General features: G+C 39.6%; 1 protein-coding gene across 2 annotated transcripts in view; it reads right to left on the reverse strand.

The window, feature by feature from the left end:
* The window catches only part of DCLK1 (doublecortin like kinase 1), a 187690-nt gene that overhangs the window by 96632 nt on the left and 70972 nt on the right, over positions 1 to 20086 (reverse strand). For both annotated transcript variants that reach the window (XM_058184772.1, XM_058184773.1), the window contains exon 4: positions 19518 to 19617. In XM_058184772.1, the coding sequence (XP_058040755.1) occupies positions 19518 to 19617 (100 nt within the window). The remainder of the gene's footprint in view (positions 1 to 19517; positions 19618 to 20086) is intronic.

Here is a 20086-nt window from a genome sequence, read left to right on the forward strand (position 1 = left end):
TAGTCAATCAATAAATTTTGATTAATGAGGGTTTTTTCCTTGCAGAATAAACTCCATAAATTATTCTCATTTGTAGAATTGCCATTCTACCTGGATAATTCTTTATGCGGACACATACATACATACATACATACATACATACATACATACATACATACATACATACAATTCTTTATGATTCACACACACACACACACACACACACACATAAATCTACTTGTTCAGTAATTTTAAATAAAGAAGAAATTCTCCATGGGCATAATCATTTGAGCAACCTAAGTTTCAGTATGCTTTAATTTGAATGTATTCTTTTTTTAAAAAAAGAGGCTTCATCAAGTCTATTTACATGTGTTATGGCAGAACATTCTGGGAGTTCTAATTCTGACATATCTGGAAGGCACCAATTAAGATAAATGTTGTTTTAAAGACATCAAACCTATCACATCCTTATAGCAAATTCAATTTACAGTGAATAGTAACCAATCACATTACTGCTTAGCTTAGAAACTGGGAATATTCATTGCATGCATGATTCCAATATCTGATTCATTTGCCAGTTTGATCACATCCATGTTGCCAAACAAGTAGTCATTTCCAAGTAACATTAAAAAAAAAACACTTTTCTGCGCACATGTGAACATCATTCACTGACAACTACCTTCTATAAAAAGTTATACCAATATCCTAATATCCATCTCAGACTGTGCACCAGAACTCTAGTATTTTGCAATTGATGATATAGTCCGGCTTTCTTGGTTGTTGTGAGTCCCCCTCTGGTCAGAGAAATGTAAATATTTGACCCTTTCCTTAAAAGGCACTAGAACTGGCTTAAGGTTAGAATCGGAACTTTGCAAATAAAGATGTCCTGCTCAAATTCCAGAATGTGATGAAAAAGATATTTTGTAGGGGGGAAGGGCTGAACATGAAACTGGGTGAATTTAGGGGTCAGCTTAAAGCAAGGCTGTCAAACTTGCGGCCCACAGGCAGGATGCATCACATGCTAGCCACGCCCATGCCCGGTTTAGCAAAGGGGGGGGGAATCACAATACATCACGTGACTATGCTGTGAGTTTGACAACCCTGGCTTAAAGGGAATCTGTAGCATTAGCAAATCTTCCTTAGATTTTTGTACTATGTCATGTTCATGACCATGATGTCATGAATATTGCTGGTATAAAGACCCTATAATGGCATCAAGAGAGAAAATATGAACAAATACTTTGATGAAGAAATTATGGCTCCATTATTACTTGCTTACAATATACTACAGAAAATATTTTGAAGAGACTTTTTTTAGGAATTTCTTTTTAAATTGCTGTTTTTAAAATATTTCTGTTTTTATTTTGAACAAAGGAAGCAAATGGAGGCTTTTCTCTTTAATTTAATTAGCATTTGCATCTATTTTAGTAACATTTGTTTAGAAAGCATCACAACACCTTGATGAAAAGTTAGAATGGATCAGAAGGTGCATGAATTTGAATAAAAGAAACAATTGCATAGAGCTGCCTTTTCTAGTTGTGAGATTCATATTGCTATGCAAGTTGACTTAATACAAAAAGATACTGGATTCTGATAACTGTAGAGCCAAAATCAGAATTGATTTTTAATCATTTTATGCCATATATTAAGTTCAGTAACACTATTAAATCAGTTTGGCTTCTTAGCATAATTTTGCACAGCATGGCCAAAAGCATTTTTAAAAATAATCCATTCTGTCCATGTATTGCCTTTTAATTGACCTTTATCTAAATTGTTCACAGATTTCAACCCTCACCTCCAAGCACTGGTTTGTTAAGGCTGAGATGATAATTAGAACTGTGGTATTCTTAACTGTTAACCCATATGCCTGCAAGGGGTTGTTCATTTATTTCATTTTTCTCTTAATTAATGTGCTGGCATGTCAAAAATAATTTAAAGTAAACAGAGGCCTGTTTTACACACAAAGTCACTTGTCTACACCGAATTCCAAGTTCTCCTGAATTCCACAATAAAAGAAGTAATTTCTACTCACAATGTGAACTGCTGACCTACTGAAAGTTTCCACAACCCTTGGTAATTTTCCCATTAAAAACCAATGTAAAATACAGTGTTCAAGGATCTATAATTATTTTGGCATTTTAAAAATCCAAATTGCATGAAATGGGGTATTAAGTGATAATAAGAACATAGTCCTGAGGAAAAGCTCTCTTTTGAAGCCAGTATTTGGGAAAATCAGAATTTTATTAATGGGACATTTCCTTTCAATCCAAATATTAAACCCTTGGTCATCTCATGTCTGAAATAATATGCTCTACACAGCACTACCTTGAAGAGCTACAACTGGTGCAGAGTACAGTGACTTTGGGGCCTACAGAATGATCTACAGTAGTGGCCAAATTTGCAATTGTGGAAACCTTTAGGGAAAAGTGTGTTTTCTAAAACTAGCTAATAATACCACTTTTTTAAAAGTAAAATTATATATCAATGGAAAGATAATTTAATCAAGAATGTAATTCAATAACTTTTTATGAAGGATTTGCTATTAGAATAGCAGTTATAGTATAAAGAAGAAAAGTGAAACACGTAGAAAAATGAGATATACAAAAATTATTACGACAGTTAATACTTAGTTGGGTAACCTTTAGCATGAATTACGGCCTTACAACTGGAGTGAACCAAGTCTTTTAGTTCTGCAGCTGTTATAACGTGAAACCAAGATTGAATGATTGCTTCTATTAACTGGGTTTTATTGCTGGGTCGCTTCTGACTAACAAGTTTCTTTAGTCGGCTCCATAGATTTTTAATTGGGTTAAGGTCTGGGCTATTCCCAGGCCATTCCAGCAGTGGAATATGATTATTTTGAAACTCAAAAAAAAAAAAAAAGGTGGTGTTATTAGCCATCAAACCTAAAAAATACACTTTTCCCAAAAAGTTTCCACAATTTTGGCCACTACTGTATATTAAACTGGTCTTCCATGAATTGCACTGGCTGCCAGTTTGCTACCAGGTGGCAAAGGTGTTGACTATCACCTTCAAAGCCCTACATGGCATGAATCCAGGCTACTTGAAAAACCATCCTACCCCAATAGAATTGGCCTGTTCCGCATGCGGCGGCAGAAAAGGAATGCTGAGGATCCCATCAGTCAGGGAATTCTGGCTGGCAGGGTCCAGAAGGAGAGCCTTCTCAGTCATGGCCCCATCCCATTGAATTATCTTGCCCTCTGAGGTGAGATTGACTCTTAACCTCCTGACCTTCCACAAGAGACTGAAAACCTGGTTCTCCCAGTTAGCTTAGAGTATCACACTGGAAGAAGTTGATGAACCATTAGCAGATCCCACCACTTCTGTACATTCTCCTCCTTTCTACTCCATACTTTATTTGGTAAAATAAAATTTAATAAAATAAAATATACTATGGTTTAGGATTTATAAGAATTTAATTTTGACAGTTTAGTTTTAAACTGTCAAATCTAATTCACTACCTATTGCTGGATTAAATGAAAACTTCCTGACCAATAGCTGTCCACAGCCTTTGCTTGAAGGCATGGAGCAAAGAACACACTATCTCTTTAGATCAGGGGTCTCCAACCTTGGCAACTTTAAGACTTGTGGACTTCAACTCCCAGAGTTGGCTGAGGAACTCTGGGACTTGAAGTCACAAGTCTGAAAGTTGCCAAGGTTGGAGACCCCTGCTTTAGATAATAGATTCAAACTATTTCTGCTGCTAGGAATGCTCTTCTAAGTTTCTTCAAGCATCTCTCGTTTGATCAGTAGGATATATACACTTTTCCCATACTGTACTGAAGCTAGTATTTTTTGAGTTTAGACAACTTTCAATAATATGTATTTTGGTATTCCATAATGTAGCGTGGTAAATCAGTGGTGTGGTTTATTCAATAAAGTATGATTAAATAATTTATCATAACACATAAAGCTAATATTGTGCCAACAATAACAACAATATGGCAACCACACTTTGCCATAAAATTATTTCACAGTATGAGAAACACTAATGGGCAAGATGCCATGGGATATTCAAGAAGGCTGTACTGCTTGACATGCTCTATAAAATGGTTTGTGGTTTTTATTGTTGAATTTGACTTTCTTTTCTTATTGTGGTCCTCTCAGAAATTCAGGCTGCTTTCTGAATATCATGTTTTCCTGATATGCTTCCCAGCTCATGAAATTAAGCACTTTCCTTATTAGATAATAACTGGGTAGCAAGATATGACTCACCTTGGCAAAAGGTCAACAAAAAAACAGATCTGACATCTCAAATGCCATTTCAAATCTAAATTGAATACAACAAAACAAAACAAAAAGAATCTACTTCATTATAATATGGAATTAGGTTTATAATATGAGGTTTAAATGCACCCAAGTCTTGAAAATTACCTCCACAATTATATTGTTTCAATCAGCTCTTATACACCATAAATATTTTTTTTATTCTTTTATATTATTACACATAGAGAGATATAGCAGACACAGTTCTCTCGGGAAGAAGATGAAGTCATATAAGGTTAACTATCCAAGTAACAAAAGTACAAAGGAAGTGCCAATTGTCCAAGGGCCAATAAGCATCTTATGTGGCAATCTTTCCAATTCACTTTGTTTTAGGGAAAGCATCAATCTCACAACAACCTGCTTCTAACAAAATGTCAAAATATTAACTGGGTAACAATGCAATCCTTGACAAAACTTTTGAGGGATTAGAAAGAAAATACCTTCAGGATGACCTTTTCTATAGAATTTCAGTAAAAAGAATATTAGTGAAAGAAAGTAAGCACAATATGCTCTATGCATGAACCCATTAAGGACAATAGTTTATTCCACTTTAGTAAATATATTATTTTTCAATTAAAAGCTGTGTTTGCACAATGAGTAATGCTTTGTCTTGATGTCTTCTGTTGGCAAAAGTCTGGTTCCTGCTATCTTTTGGTCAATGATTTGGTACATGATTTCCACAATCACAATTTAAAAATCAGAGTGTTGACACATTTAATTAAGCCAAAGAAGCAAACCAACCACATTATGGAATAGCATGAGGCACAGTGGTGGGATTCAAATTTTTTAACAACCGGTTCTGTGGGCATGGCTTGTTTTGGGGTGTGGCTTGGTGGTCATGTGACTGGGTGGGTGTGGCTAGCTGCTCATGTGACTGGGTGGGTGAGCCTAGCTGCTCATGTGACCGGGTGGCCATAGCTATGGGCATAGAACCTACTCAGAGGGCTAAAAAAAGTCATTTCTGACCGGTCCTCGCACTTATGACCATCCTCACATTTATGCCCATTGCAGCATTTTTAACAACCATGTCACTCATTTCACAACTGCTTCTCTTCACCACGGTTAAAAGATAGGGTACAAAATGTAAAATGTGAGGACAGTTGTAGGTGTGAGGACTGGTCAAAAATGTGAGGACAGGTCAAAAATAACTTTTTCAGCCCTCTGAGTAGTCCCTATGCACAAAATGCTGCAACAGGCATAAATGATGACCGGTCATAAGTGTGAGGACTGGTCAAAAGTGTGAGAACTTGTCAGAAATCACTTTTTTTCAGCCGTCTGGGTAGTCCCTATGCACATAGGGACTACTCAGAGGACTGAAAAAAGTGATTTCTGACAGGTTCTCACACTTTTGACCAGTGTGATCATTTATGCCTGTTGCAGCATTTTTAATAACCATGTCACTCATGTCACAACTGTGGTGCTTCATGTGACCGGGTGGGCATGTCCAGGTGGTCATGTGACATAGCTTCTTTGCCCTAATGACTGTTTGCTGCAATGTTCTTAAGTGTGAAAAAATGGTCATAAGTCACTTTTTCAGTGCCATACTTGTTAAACCAACTACCAGAACAAATCCATTCTCCCCCCTCTTTCTCTCCATCTCTTTCTCCCCCTTTCTCTCTTTCTCTCCTTAATCTTTCTCCCACCTTCTCTTTCTCTCCATCTTTCTTTCCCCTCTTTCTCTCAATCTTTCTCTCCTTAATCTCTCTTTCTCCCTCCCTCTCTTTCTCTCCCCTTTTCTCTTCTTCATCTTTCTCCCCTTCTATCCTTCATCTCTTTTTCTCTCCATCATTCTCTCCTTAATCTCTCCCCCTCCCTCCCTCTTTCTCTCCTTCTCCCCCTTTCTCTGCTTCATCTTTCTCCCCCTCTTTCTCTCAATCTTTCTCTCCTTAATCTTTCTTTCTCCCCTTTCTTTCCTTGATCTTTCTCCCCCCTCTTTCCCTCAATCTTTCTCTCCTTAATCTCTCTTTCTCCCTCCCTCTCTTTTTCTCCATCTTTCTCCCCCCTTTCTCTTCTTCATCTTTCTCCCCCTTCTATCCTTCATCTGTCTTTCTCTCCTTCATCATTTTCTGCCCCCCTCTTTCTCTCCATCACTCTTTCTCCAGATGGGGTAGGGTAGGCTGGCATTGCGTGGGTGGGAGACGGCCGCAGGACAGTCCTGCTGTGTGGGCAGCAGGCCGAGGCGATTGACACACGCTTCGCTGCCCACCCGATCCAAACTCTTCACTGGCCGTGCTTTAATCGCTGGCTAGAGAGATGCTTGGATGCAAGCAGGCTTCTGTCGGCAGCCGCGTGGCGCTTGGATCGGGTGGGCAGTGAGGTGCATGGATTGGGTGGGCAGCAGCCACAAGCTGCTGCCCACCCGATCCATGTACCTCTCTGCCCACCCGACACCGGTAAGTAATGGTGGGGAGGGGAGGGGCAAGGGGCGGAGCGAACCGGCAATTTAACAAACAGTTCGGCCGAACCGCCTAGAACCGGCAGAATCCCACCACTGATGAAGCATGACTTCAAACAAAGGGTTACATTCTGAAATTAGCCAATGTATATGAACTTAATGTGTCTTTTTCTTGCTTTCCCTTGCATGACATAGGATCCTAGAGTTGTCTTACTCTAATGTATGACAGCAAAGAATAAGGAGTACCTCTGCCTGATCAATCATTGCCAGAAGAAAGGCAAAGTTGATAGGCAATACACATTAGAATTTGGACCAGCTGATGTGAAATACCAAGCATAGAATAGTAGAGGTGATCTATTCCTTTCTCAAAGCCAGCAGAATGTATTGCTTCAGATATTGAACTAGCTGAGAAGACAGAGTTTCAAATCCATCTTCACACATACACTCTTAGATGACTGTAGGCCAATCATTGTCCCTCACCATAGTATATGATATCATGGACTTACTGTTGTGTGGAAAGACTGAAGAAATACATGTAACCAGAGGTGAGTTTGTGATGGCCCGGTGTCTTGAAGCCGTGCGGGTCTGGATGGGGAGGAACAGGCTCCAGCTCAACCCTTCCAAGACAGAGTGGCTGTGGGTGCTGGCATCCCGGTACAGTCAGCTTACGCCATCGCTGACTGTTGGGGGTGAATTATTGGCCCCCAGGGGGAGGGTGCGCAACTTGGGCGTTCTCCTGGACGATCGGCTGTCCTTAGAGGAACATCTGACGGCCGTTGCCAGGGGAGCATTTTATCAGGTTCGCCTGATTCACCAGTAGTGCCCCTTCCTAGACCGGGACTCCTTACGCACGGTCACTCACACCCTTGTCACTTCCCGTCTGGACTACTGCAATGCTCTCTACATGGGGCTCCCCTTGAAGAGCACCAGGAGGCTCCAGCTAGTCCAGAATGCGGCTGTGCGGGTGATAGAGGGAGCACCTCTTTGCTCCCATATAACACCTATCCTGCGCAGCCTGCACTGGCTGCCGGTAGCCTTCCGGGTGCAATTCAAGGTGCTGGTCATCACCTTTAAAATGCTCCATGGCTTAGGACCGGGCTATTTACGAGACCGCCTTCTGCCACCGATAGCCTCCCAGCGACCTGTGCGCTCCCACAGGGTGGGCCTTCTCATGGTGCCGTTGACCAAACAATGTCGGTTGGCGGCCCCCAGGGGAAGAGCCTTCTCTGTGGCGGCATCGGCCCTTTGAAATGAACTGCCTCTGGGGTTGCGCCAACTCCCCGACCTCCGGACCTTCAAATGTGAACTTAAGACTTTATTATTTCATTGTGCGGGACTGGCCTAAGTGAAATTTTAAATCGAAATTTTAAATGGGTTTTATGTCGGTCTATGACCATTTTAGTTGATTTGGCCTATTAAATATTCCGTTTTAATTCTGTTTTTAAATTTGTTGTTTGTATTCTGTGTTTTTAATATGGCTGTAAACCACCCTGAGTCCTTCGGGAGAAGGGCGGTATAGAAATTAAATTATAAATAAATAAATAAATAAAGTTTCAGCAGGTTCTGACCAGTTCTAGAGAACCGGTAGCGGAACTTTTGAGTAGTTTGGAGGACCAGTAGTAAATATTCTGACTGGCCCTGCCCCCATCTATTCTCTGCCTCTCAAGTCCCAGTCGATTGGGAGGGAATGTGGATTTTGCAATAACCTTCCCCTGGAGTGGGGAGGGAATGCCATGTTGAAGCCACGTCCACCAAGCCATGCTACGCCACCAAACCACACCCACAGAACCGGTAGTAAAAATTTTTGAAACCCAACACTGGGGTGGATTATCATCTGTACGCTGACGATACTCAGCTGTACATTTCCATCCCGAACCACTGCAACAAAGCGGTCGAGGTGATGGCCCGGTGTCTTGAGGCCATGCGGGTCTGGATGGGGAGGAACAGGCTTCAGCTCAACCCCACCAAAACAGAGTGGCTGTGGGTTCCAGCATCCCGGTACAATCAGCTTACACCTTCGCTGACTGTTGGGGGTGAAGTATTGGCCCCCAGGGGAAGGGTGCGCAACTTAGGCATTCTCCTGGTCGATCGGCTGTCCTTAGAAGGACATCTGACGGCCGTCGCCAGGGGAGCATTTTATCAGGTTCGCCTGATCCGCCAGTTGCGCCCCTTCCTTGACCGGGACTCCTTGCGCATGGTCACTCACGCCCTCGTTACTTCTCGCCTGGACTATTGGGGACAATACTATTGGGGACATGGGGCTCCCCTTGAAGAGCACCAGGAGGCTCCAGCTAGTCCAGAATGCGGCTGCACGGGTAATAGAGGGAGCACCACGTTGCTCCCATATAACACCTATCCTGCATGGCCTGCACTGGCTGCTGGTAGCCTTCTGGGTGCAATTCAAGGTGTTAGTAACCACCTTCAAAGCTCTCCATGGCTTAGGACCGGGCTATTTAGGAGACCGCCTACTGCCACCGCTGGCCTCCCAACGACCTGTGCGCTCCCACAGAGTGGGCCTGCTCAGGGTGCCGTCGACCAAACAATGTCGGTTGGCGGCCCCCAGGGGGAGAGCCTTCTCTGTGGCAGCACCGGCCCTTTGGAACGAGTTACCTCCAGGGTTACGCCAACTCCCCGACCTCCGAATCTTCAAGCGGGAACTGAAGTCCTTACTATTTAATCGTGCGGGACTAGCCTGAGTATATTTTAATTATAATTTTAAATTTTAAGGGTTTTTACGTTGGTCTATGACCTTTTAGTTAATTAGGCCTATTTAATATTTGTTTTAAATTCGTTTTAAATTTGTTATTTATATTATGTATTATTTGTATTTTTAATAAGGCTGTAAACCGCCCTGAGTCCTTCGGGAGAAGGGCGGTATAGAAATTAAACTATAAATAAATAAATAAATAAACTGAAATTTCAGACTTGGTTTAATGCCAGTAGTTAGCTCCCATGGAAGTACTTTCAGGACAGTAATTTGGAAAGAGAACTCAAGAGTGTAATCAACAAAATAGGATATGCCAGCAGCAGATAGAGGCACCTTCATCAATACTGATTAGCAAGCTAGTTCAAAAAATCAGCACTACTAGACATATGATAAAAATCACAGCCTACTAGATTTGTCGATTGTCACATCCCTCTTATCTGAAACAATTCACTACTAACCCAGCAAAACAACCACAACTATTTTTTTGTATTGGCAAGCAGTACTAATATATCTGCTAATCTGGTGTTTTTTTTTAATTTTGTCACAACAGTATACACAAGCATCAACATAAAACAACAACATATCATATAAGCATATATATGAGCGAAAGTATGCAATAACTATATTAATTTGATATAATGAAAGGAGACAATAGGACAGGAACGGTAGGCAGTTTTGTGCTCTTATGCACGCCCCTTATGCCTCTTGTGCATGCCTCTTAGGAATGGCGTGAGGTCAATAGTAGACAGTTTTTGGGATTTTGAGAAGAGATCACAGAGTCAGGTAGTGTGTTCCAAGCGTTAACAACTTTTTAAAGTGTTTCAATCAAGCATAGTTGAAGACCTTGATGCTATGTCATTTTTGGAAATTCAAATGGTGGGCATAGTAGGGCTGCTTCCTAGCAAAGGTTCTGTGAGACTGGCTGGTTTGGCAACTTAATATTTCTCCGTCTTAGACATTCTATTTATTCCCCCATGTGATTGAAACAAATTGGCTTCCCCAACCACCACCGTGGTCATTTTTGCTTGTTATCTCAAGCCCAGGGTAATTTGTGTGTGTGGGTGTCTTTGGGGTTTTTGTTATTTATCTATCTTTTACATCTTGGGTGGCTTGAGTATTTCCAGTTGCTCCTGTCCTTGACCCTATTGCCTAGGGGTGAGGATTTCATTGCCTTCGCACACAGATAATGAAAATCAACATGATAGTAAATTTGACTAACAAGAAGCAGCTGCAGATCCAGCTTGCTCAAAAGAGGGGGCCAGTGGTCTGTTACATAAGGTGGGAAGGAAAATGGAATACAAGTGGACTTGAACACTGTTTCTATATATGGAGCTACTTCCTGACCACAGCAGTTGCTGAAATTAGTTATGGCTTCCTACTTCTTTAAAATTTTATCCATTTGTGATTCTTTGTGTTTTGTGAGCATGACTATGTGGTATATTCCTACCTAAGGGGTGAAGTCTGTCTATGACACCTAGGAAGAACCTTTACAGTACCTTCATGGAATTTACCTTCTACTTGCTCTATTTCTTTACTCATGTCTATAGCAGCAGTAGCATTTGCTAAACAATGCCAGTGTTGCTGCTGCTGTCAATTCTGTTTTTCTACCTTGCTTAAGGTAGAAAAAGGATAAGGAAGCTTAAGGAAAACTTACGAAATTGCCCCTGTCTTTTCTGCCAGGGCAAAGGGGCTTCTACGACAATAATATGTATTTTGATAACTGGCTGGTTATTGCTAAGTAATGCCTTGGTTTGCCTTCTCTGAAGCTGAGGTGCCACATAAACAGAATGCAAAGGACTGTGAGAAAAACAAGTTTTTGGAGGAGCGGGAGCATGTTAGTAAGGTAAAAACACAGAAGGAATGTGTGCTAATTGAGGCAAACTTTAAGTCCTCAATTATCAGTATTTATTTATTTCATTTATATAGCCGCCCATCTCAGCAAACAACTCTGGGCGACTCACAATTCAAGTGTGCTTTATCAAAACTGAATGGCAGTGTAATTGATATGTTTCTTTTTATTAATACAATAACTCTTTCTTGAGGATAGTAACAGATGGACAGGGAAGTGACTTGAAGTTTGCCAATTATGGTTACATCACCTATGCATATATATAATTTTCTTCTCCTTTCCTGAAAAGTCTAAACATGAGTGCATCCTTTTGTCTGTAGGAGCCCCTCCCATTATTTTTTGGGAGGGAATTCTTTCAATGACCAGTGAATAAATACTGCAATGAGCCTTAATTATTGGCTTTTGGGTCCTGTGTTTGATTCCACAGGACCTATTTACAAATTTTTTGCTGCTTCTGCTAACTTTTTGCATTATAGAGTAAGCTGAAGACTGCACAACTTTTATTTCAAGCATGGGTGGCATATTACAGTCTAGATGGCACCTTGCATCTCTCAACTTACATTTTTGTACTCCTCCTCTATCTAAAATCTGAAGATTGCACTGCAAAAATGTGATGGCTTAGCCATACTTTAATACAGGGCTGTCAAACTCCTGGCCCACAGACCAGATGTGTCACATACTGGCCACGCCCATGCTGGTTTAGCGAAGGGGGGGAAAAGTCCCAATACGTCATGTGATGCCGCCGTGACGATTTGAGTTTGACACCCCTGCTTTAATAGTATAATCAGACTGTATTTATTTATTTTTTTTATTTTTCAAATAGGTATAAGATAACAGATATAAGTATAAACATGATTATGAATACAGGATAAGGATACGAATAAATGGGGACAATAGGACAGGAACTGTAGGCACACTGGTGCGTTTATGTACGCCGCTTACAGACCTCTTAGTAGACAGCTTAAGATTAAAGTTATGGGGGTTTGGGGAAGTAACCACAGAGTCAGGTAATGCATTCCAGGCACTGACCACTTTATTGCTGAAGTCGTATTTTCTGCAATCAAGTTTGGAGCGGTTTACCTTAAGTTACTTAAATTACTTAAACTTTTAAGTTACTTAAGTAAAGTTACTCTGCCACCATTCTTCAAAAGGTGCAGAGTAGACATATCGAGCCTCCATGAGGCTCAAAGAAATTATTTTACACCTCAAACCTCTTATCAATAGGATTAGAATGGACAAAAATATCAGTTCTAATCACAGCAATATTTTATAACTGGCCATATCCCTGTGATCCTTGACTTTTGAAGGGGAATTTCCCATCAAGAATTTGTGCACATTTATGATAGGAGATAAAGGTGATCCCCAAATAAATGGAATTAAAAGTGAAAAGTACTATTTTAAATTGTAAAGACTAAAAAAAGTTTCCTGACCATAACTGAAAGAATATTTAGGGAAATAAGAATGTTATACTCAAAGTTACATTTAGCTTATTGTATTCTTTGGTCTATTAGCATCCAAAAAATATAGTTAATGAAGTGGGATCATAAATGAAATAGACATACAACAGATACATAAACATTTTTTTTTAGTTTGATTTTCAATATTGGTATTAGCCCATCAGAGTAAGCCAGGCCAAGAAGCAAGCATGGCAGGATTTTAGAAATGCTCTTTAATGTAGTAAGAGAGAACTTTGAAAGAAGGTCTTTATAGTCAAGTGATCTAATTCTGGTGCTTGGCAATGTATTTATGATGGTTGCAGCATTCAGGGTTTGTAATTGATATTGACATCCCAGCCAGTTTCTGACAAGCAAAGTCAATGAACAAAGCCAGATTCACTTAATGACCATGTGATACATTTATCAACTACAGTGATTCGCTTAACAATCATAGCAAAAGGTTGTAAAATCAGGCACGATTCAACATACGTACATTTCCCAATTGTGGTTGTAAGTCAAGGATTACCTGTGCTGAACAATTAAAGTGGGGGTTTCCCTCACACTTTTCACTTTCTCAAGAAAGATCACTGGCTAATCTTTTCTCAAAGCACACAGCTTAATGGTTACTCATTCCTTTCCATTCCTTTCAGCTCTACAGGTCTTTACACTAGTTTTCTTAATGCTCTGAGAGTGACAACCTTTCAAAGGCAGCATCTCATTCAATTCGCTTTCAAATAGCTTTGGAAAACAAAGCTATTTAATTTTAAATGGGCCATAGCAGTACCCTTAAATCAGTTAATTAGCACACCTATGTTTTAGACCAGGGATCACCAATCTTGGCAACTTTAAGACTTATGACTTCAACTCCCAGAAGCTTTGTTGGCTGAGGAACTCTGGGAGTTGAAGTCCACAAGTCTTAAAATTGGCAAGGTTGGAGACCCCTGTTTTAATATAGAACTGGATGGATCTTTATTCCCTACCAATTGAGGAAAAACAGAACAGTCGTGACAGGATAAGGAAGGAGAATAAAACAGCAGCAATGGAGGACTTTTAGGATTCCGTTTACTCTTTCTTATTGTGGCTATCAGCTATTAATGTACTCCTGCATGATCAACATTTAGGCAAATTCTTCAACCAATTCCTTGTGGTAGCAAACATCAAGAATCTAAGCTTTATGCCATTGGGCATTTTATTTACTGAGAAAAAAGTAGGTGCAGTCTCTAAGAAAAGATCTACAGAAGTTTCTACTGCATGGCTCGTATCACATCCAATCCAGAAGGGGAAAGTTTATAGCAATAGCAATAGCACTTAGATTTATATATGCTTCATACTGCTTTATAGCCCTCTCTAAGAGGTTTACAGAGTCTGCATATTGCCCCCATCAATATGGGTTTTCATTTTACCGACCTCAAAAGGATAGAAGGCTGAGTTAACCTTGGATCGAATTGCTGCTGGCAGTCAGCAGAATTAGCCTGCAATGCTGCATTCTACCCACTGCGCCACCCCATATTTAGAACCAGTTTGATTTCCAGCCTGCCAGTGCTAGAAATCTACCGTATGTTTTTATTTATCATTTTGAATAGAATATGCTTGAGGTAAAAGCATATTTTGAAAATTTGCTGTGCTGAATGTTGCTATTAGCACCATGTACTATAATTATTCTTCTGAAATAGGAATGCAGAATCAAGCTGGCTAAGCATTCCATGACTTCATCCCATCTGAAGGGCATCAGTTTGGGGAACAGTTGCCAACAGCACTTCACAATTTATTATTTAAATGCCCTTCAGGATATTCAAAAAGCAGAGCCAAGTTTCATAAGGCAGCATTTTGGGTATATTAGAGTATCTTTTGGGAAAATAAACCTTGAATTCTCCCAAATCTATATTTCTATCCTAGTCTCCAAGTAACTGCTAGCTGTATACATTTTTATTCATTTTATTTTAGGTTATTAATCAATTTCAGTATTAATTGGTTTTGAAACCATTTTCCAGTACGGCTTTTGTATGTCTTCTTAGTTGCTGTATTGTAGTTTTGGGGTTTTTTTTCCAAAAGATCTTCCACCATTTAAAAAGCAGTTAATGAATATTAAGGAGGAATATATTATCCTCAAATGCCTTCAGGAAAGTTTTGCACTTTCCAAAAGCTAATGAATTATGGATTTTGAATAATTATAGTTTTCTGTCAAAAAGATGTCGTCATTAAAGAAAAAATGGATTTTGAATAATTAAAGTTACTGTCAAAAAAATATTGCCATTATAGAAAAATGTGTGGACATTTTTGAAGAAAAAGCTGTCGTCATCCAGAGCTTTAGAACATGTATTGTAAGTCTAAGCAAGAAAGATAGGGTATCGATTGTTGTTTAACTTCACACAAAATCTCATTCAGGCTTAATTTTAATTAATTTAATGATAAGACTTCTATTGTCTTGTTTTCAAACTAAAGAAATGAAACAGAGCTGAGACTTCAGATTCAGTGAAAAATAAAATGGCAGTTCAGTAAATGCAATCCCCGTGTATGATTTATTTGGGCTCTGGTTTCTCCATAGCAATTGGGAAGATTTTAGTCACAGGAAATAAGATAACAAATATGAATGATTAAGCATCGAGTCATGGCACAGTCTAAATTCTGTTAGAGCACATACTTTCCATGCAAAAAGTATAGACTCCAATTGCTAACTTCTCTAGAAAGGACTGGAAAAAAGTCTTCAACTGAGACTCTGAAAAACACATTGTCAGACAATACACTACAAAATTGATTTCACCCAGCTTCACTGTGCCATGTAATTAAAGTGTTGGCAACAAATCCCCAGAAATTTGAATGTAAATGTGTTGTTGCAAAAATACATATGCAGCGCATTCAGAAAGTATTCAGACCCCCCCACCTTTATTTTTTTCAATTTGTTATGCTGCAGTCTGATTCTACAGTTGTTGAAATTCATTTTTTTCTCATTAATCTGCACTCTAATAAGAGGTAAGGAGTGCCCCAGCCTCTTTCTTCTGATGTCAGATTGACAAAGGGTTTATCTCACTAGTCAAGTAAACTGATCTTTCAAAACACAAAGGTTACAGTATCAGAAGAGAATTAAATACAGTATTTTTCGGAGTATAAGACACACCTTCCCCCCCCCCACAAAAGAGGGTGAAAATTTGGGTGTGTCATACACCAAATATAGCCCTGCCCAGCCTCTGAAATGGAGGCTTCAGAGGCTGGGGGGAAAAAGCAAGGTGCAGACCTCACAACCAATGAACTTTTTGCTAAAATTCACCTCTGGGAACAGCTGATTGGGGGTATTCCGGGAGGCCAATCCACCCATCAATCAGCTTTTTTCTTATTTTCCTCCCCAAAAACAAAGGTGCGTCTTATAGTCTGAAAAATACGGTAAATGAAATGACCTATCACATGAAACTAGATATACAGTTAGGGGTTGCTTCACCAAGGGGTAAAGGTTTTTTCTCCTCTTGGTTATTAATTTGTGTTTATTAAGCCCTTAGAAAAGGGCTTTGGTCACATCAACACAGCAGCAATAGCCAAAGCAACGATAAGCAAACCTAAGCCCAAAACAAGAAAGTATACGTAAAAGTCTCAGACAACCTCCTAAATCACATAAGAAGGTGGTAAAATATAATCAAACTTGCAATGTTCTGTTACTATTGTCCAGGGGTCTGCAAACTTGGCTCTTTTAAGACTTGTGGACTTCAGCTCCCAAAGTTTTGTTGGCTGAGGAACTCTGGAGTTGAAGTCCACAAGTCTTAAAAGAGCCAAGTTTGCAGAACCCTGCTATAGTCCATCTTAATAAAAGTAGCTTTAAACTTCTGTGAGGTTGTTTCTTGTTCTGCTCTACATCAAGGGCTGAATCCCACTGGGCTGCCCTTTTTGCAAAAGGGTGATACTTATGATGAAAGAACAGCCGACTCAAGATGCAGAACTCAGTACATGTTCAGGAGAAGCACCATCTTGGAAGATAAAAAGCATCTTGATCCTGGCTGAATTGCTTCGGGTGGTGAACTGAACAGGGTTTGGGCTAAGGCAAGAGCCTCTGGTGTGAATGCAAAGGTCATTAACAAAAAGCTCTGGTGAATGGGATTAATCCATTCTAAGCAGGCTAATGAAGGCTGCCCATATCCAGGCAGAGCTCAATTGACTACAACCCTGTCAAATTTGCTTACAATAATTCCCCAAGAAAATCATATTGGTAGTTTGAGATATGCTGGACTAGTAAAAATAACATGTGATGATAACTCAAGCTAATTGGCTGAAAGCCTGTAAGTCTTTTAGTTACAAAATAGAAGTGTCCTTACACTGGAATAATTCCTTACTTAATGCACACATGAGAAGAGCTACCAGAAGGCAAGAGCAGTTCAAGCAGAGAGGACAACTTGGGAGTAGGGCCAAGAGATGATTGGCCCCTCCCATAAGGCTTAAAACAGACCAGCACCTGTGTTTCAGGTTTGCTGGAAAACAACATTGTAGCTGCATCCTCTGCTTCGTGTACGTCTTTGTTTTTGTGGCTTCTGGACATTTGCCGGGAAGGGTCTTTGGCACTAAGGTTTGTGAGATAACTGAGGAATTTGTGTTGGGAGGCATTTGTTTTACTTTGAATTGAACGAAGCTGGGAATGAACTAATTCCCAGCTGTTTGAATAAAGTTTGTTTTTTCACGGACTAAGTTTATTACTACCTATTTGGGCCCGGGTCACAACAGGGAAAAAAACTTCAGAGTCCCATACAGTGACTCATGTAAAGGCTCGTTTGCCAGACCTTGTTGCCGCAAGATTAATCATGTTGTATTTGATATGGATTGCAGGTTTCTGACATCTGAGAACTGACTTGCTTGTTAAAATCAGCAATAATGCAGGAGATTTTTCATATGCCTAAGGATGGTTTTGTACCAGGAAGGTGCCTTCGCCTGATGCAGGCTGGTGAACAAACCAGCTTCCAGAGCACAGCCCAAAAAACTATTTAACCAGTGTTCCATAAATCACAACAGCTGGATCTTAATTCGCCTTCCTCTCTGCCTCAGTAATCAAGGTTAGAAACGCCCGGTGGTTAAACATGACACTTCTGATGTATTACATTTTGAAAAAGAAGATTTTTCTGGCATCGTGTCAGCTGCCAGTCAGAGTATACCAAGAAATGTTGGCACTAGGGAAAATAGGCTCAAGGTAGCAAATTAAGATGACATGAGATATTCAAATATTTCTGTCTCAGAATAATCAGGTACTATTCATCTCTTTTAATAACCAATGTGTGTGTGTGTGGGGATGTACAATAATTTGGTGTAAAAGTTATGTGTATGTTATACAAATGTGATAGTTATAGATCTGCTTCCTAGGCTGCCTTTAATAATATAAACAAATGCACATTTTAAGGATGTAATATTGGCAAAGCTTGATCAAACAATATTGTCCAACATCCTACTTCCATAATGGCTGGTATTCCTGTTATGGATTCTACTCGCCAGCCAGCATATAATGCCTTATACCAGGGGTCTCCAACCTTGGCAACTTTAAGACTTGTGGACTTCAACTCCCAGAATTCCTCAGCCAGGTTTGCTGCCTGAAGAATCCTTGGAGTTGAAGTCCACAAGTCTTAAAGTTGCCAAGGTTGAAGATCCCTGCCTTATACTGACTCTGTGAACATAGAAACCACAATAGACCAGTCATCCTAACTGGCATTATTAAACAGTTTTATTAAATTTAGCCTCTGGTGGCTCAGACTGGTAAGACAGTCTGTTATTAACAGCAGCTGCTTGCAATTACTGCAGGTTCAAGTCCCACCAGGCCCAAGGTTGACTCAGCCTTCCAACCTTTATAAGGTAGGTAAAATGAGGACCCAGATTGTTGGGGGCAATAAGTTGATTTTGTATATAATATACAAATGGATGAAGACTATTGCTTGACATAGTGTAAGCCACTCTTCGGAGAAGGGCGGGATATAAATGCAACAACAAAAAATTATTTATTATTGTTTTGTCTTTGTTTTTTAGCTATCATAAAGAACCTCGTACCTTTTTTGATTTGCTGAAATTTCAAGCCTCTGAACCAAACTCTTCCCCCAACAAAGTAATTTCAGTACCTACCTTAATAGGTAGAAGTTAAAGTCCACATATCTGGAACATGTCCAGGCTGGAAAAGACTGGTGTGTACTTTTGAACCAAAAATCTTGGGATCAGTGCTATGATTGTTTTTGACACTTCGTGATTGTTTTCTGGCTTCATTTAATTAATGTCTATTTGTAAGGACTTTGAAAGTAACATGGCATGACTATGGTACTCTTAATAGGACTTAATTTCTCCTAACCCACACTATGGTCATTCCAAAAGAAAATAATGTGTGTAGCTCAGGGTTCAGTTTGTGGAGTTCTTGGTACTCTCTGAGTTTAGCTGTTTGCTTGCAGAATCATGAAAGGGAGATGAGTGGCTATATAAATTTAAGCAAAAAATAAATTTAATAATAAATACATAAATTAACGCCAGTGAGTATAAGGTCTGCTGCCTGTTTCTACTTAGTAGCTTGCTAGATTAGAACACATCTCCTCCAGCAGTCAATCTTAACATAAACAGGCATCAACAGTGGATAAACAATCATGTAGAAAACAATACTCTAATCAAGGAACCACCAAGGAGAAAACCCTCATCATAATTGGTAGATCAAGCTACTGTATATAAAGAGACAGCAAATCCACTCACTCACTCATACTGATGATATTACCTACTTGGGTAATGAAACATCTTCAAGCAAGCAACCAAGTGCAGAAAGCACCAAGAACTTTATATCATCATTCATAAGAAAATAACTAGAAATTCAAAACATATATCATAAAATTACCATCCTATATTATAATGAACACAATAATATTTCCTTACCACTTTCATCTAGCAAGAAGTCATCCTGGTAACGAAATTTTTCAGGGCCACATGCAATAAATATGTCATCATCACCAAAAAAATCCTGAAGGCACACCACCTGCAATATGAAAATCATGTAATTATTCCAAGACATGCTATACACAAAATATTACCTTAAAATATTTTATTGCATAAGACCTCCAAACTCTTTCCCCTTGTTTACATTAGAAAAGTCTGAAGTTGGAAGTTTCACCTCTTCATGAAGAAAGTGGCAGGATTCCAAGCAATAAAAAAGATGCTTTAAGGCAGATTGATTCTGCAAAAATATTTTTGGAGCCAAAGGCAAAGTGCAACAAAGTGCTAATAATTACCATTTCGTTTTATAAGGGATAGATTTTTAAAGTAAAATTAACAAAATGAGAGTTGCTAAGCACCTCCCAAGTCAATCATCCACTAACTGAAATCAAAGTCTAGTGGGTTTATTACCTACCCTTAGCTACAACTTAGCTGTGAACTCTACCCACAGTTGTATTATAGCAGGAGTCCCCAACACCCAGTCCATGGACTGGCACCGGTCCGCAGCATGC

This window comes from Ahaetulla prasina, chromosome 5, assembly GCF_028640845.1.
Source record: "Ahaetulla prasina isolate Xishuangbanna chromosome 5, ASM2864084v1, whole genome shotgun sequence".
NCBI classification, from domain to species: Eukaryota; Metazoa; Chordata; class Lepidosauria; order Squamata; family Colubridae; genus Ahaetulla; species Ahaetulla prasina.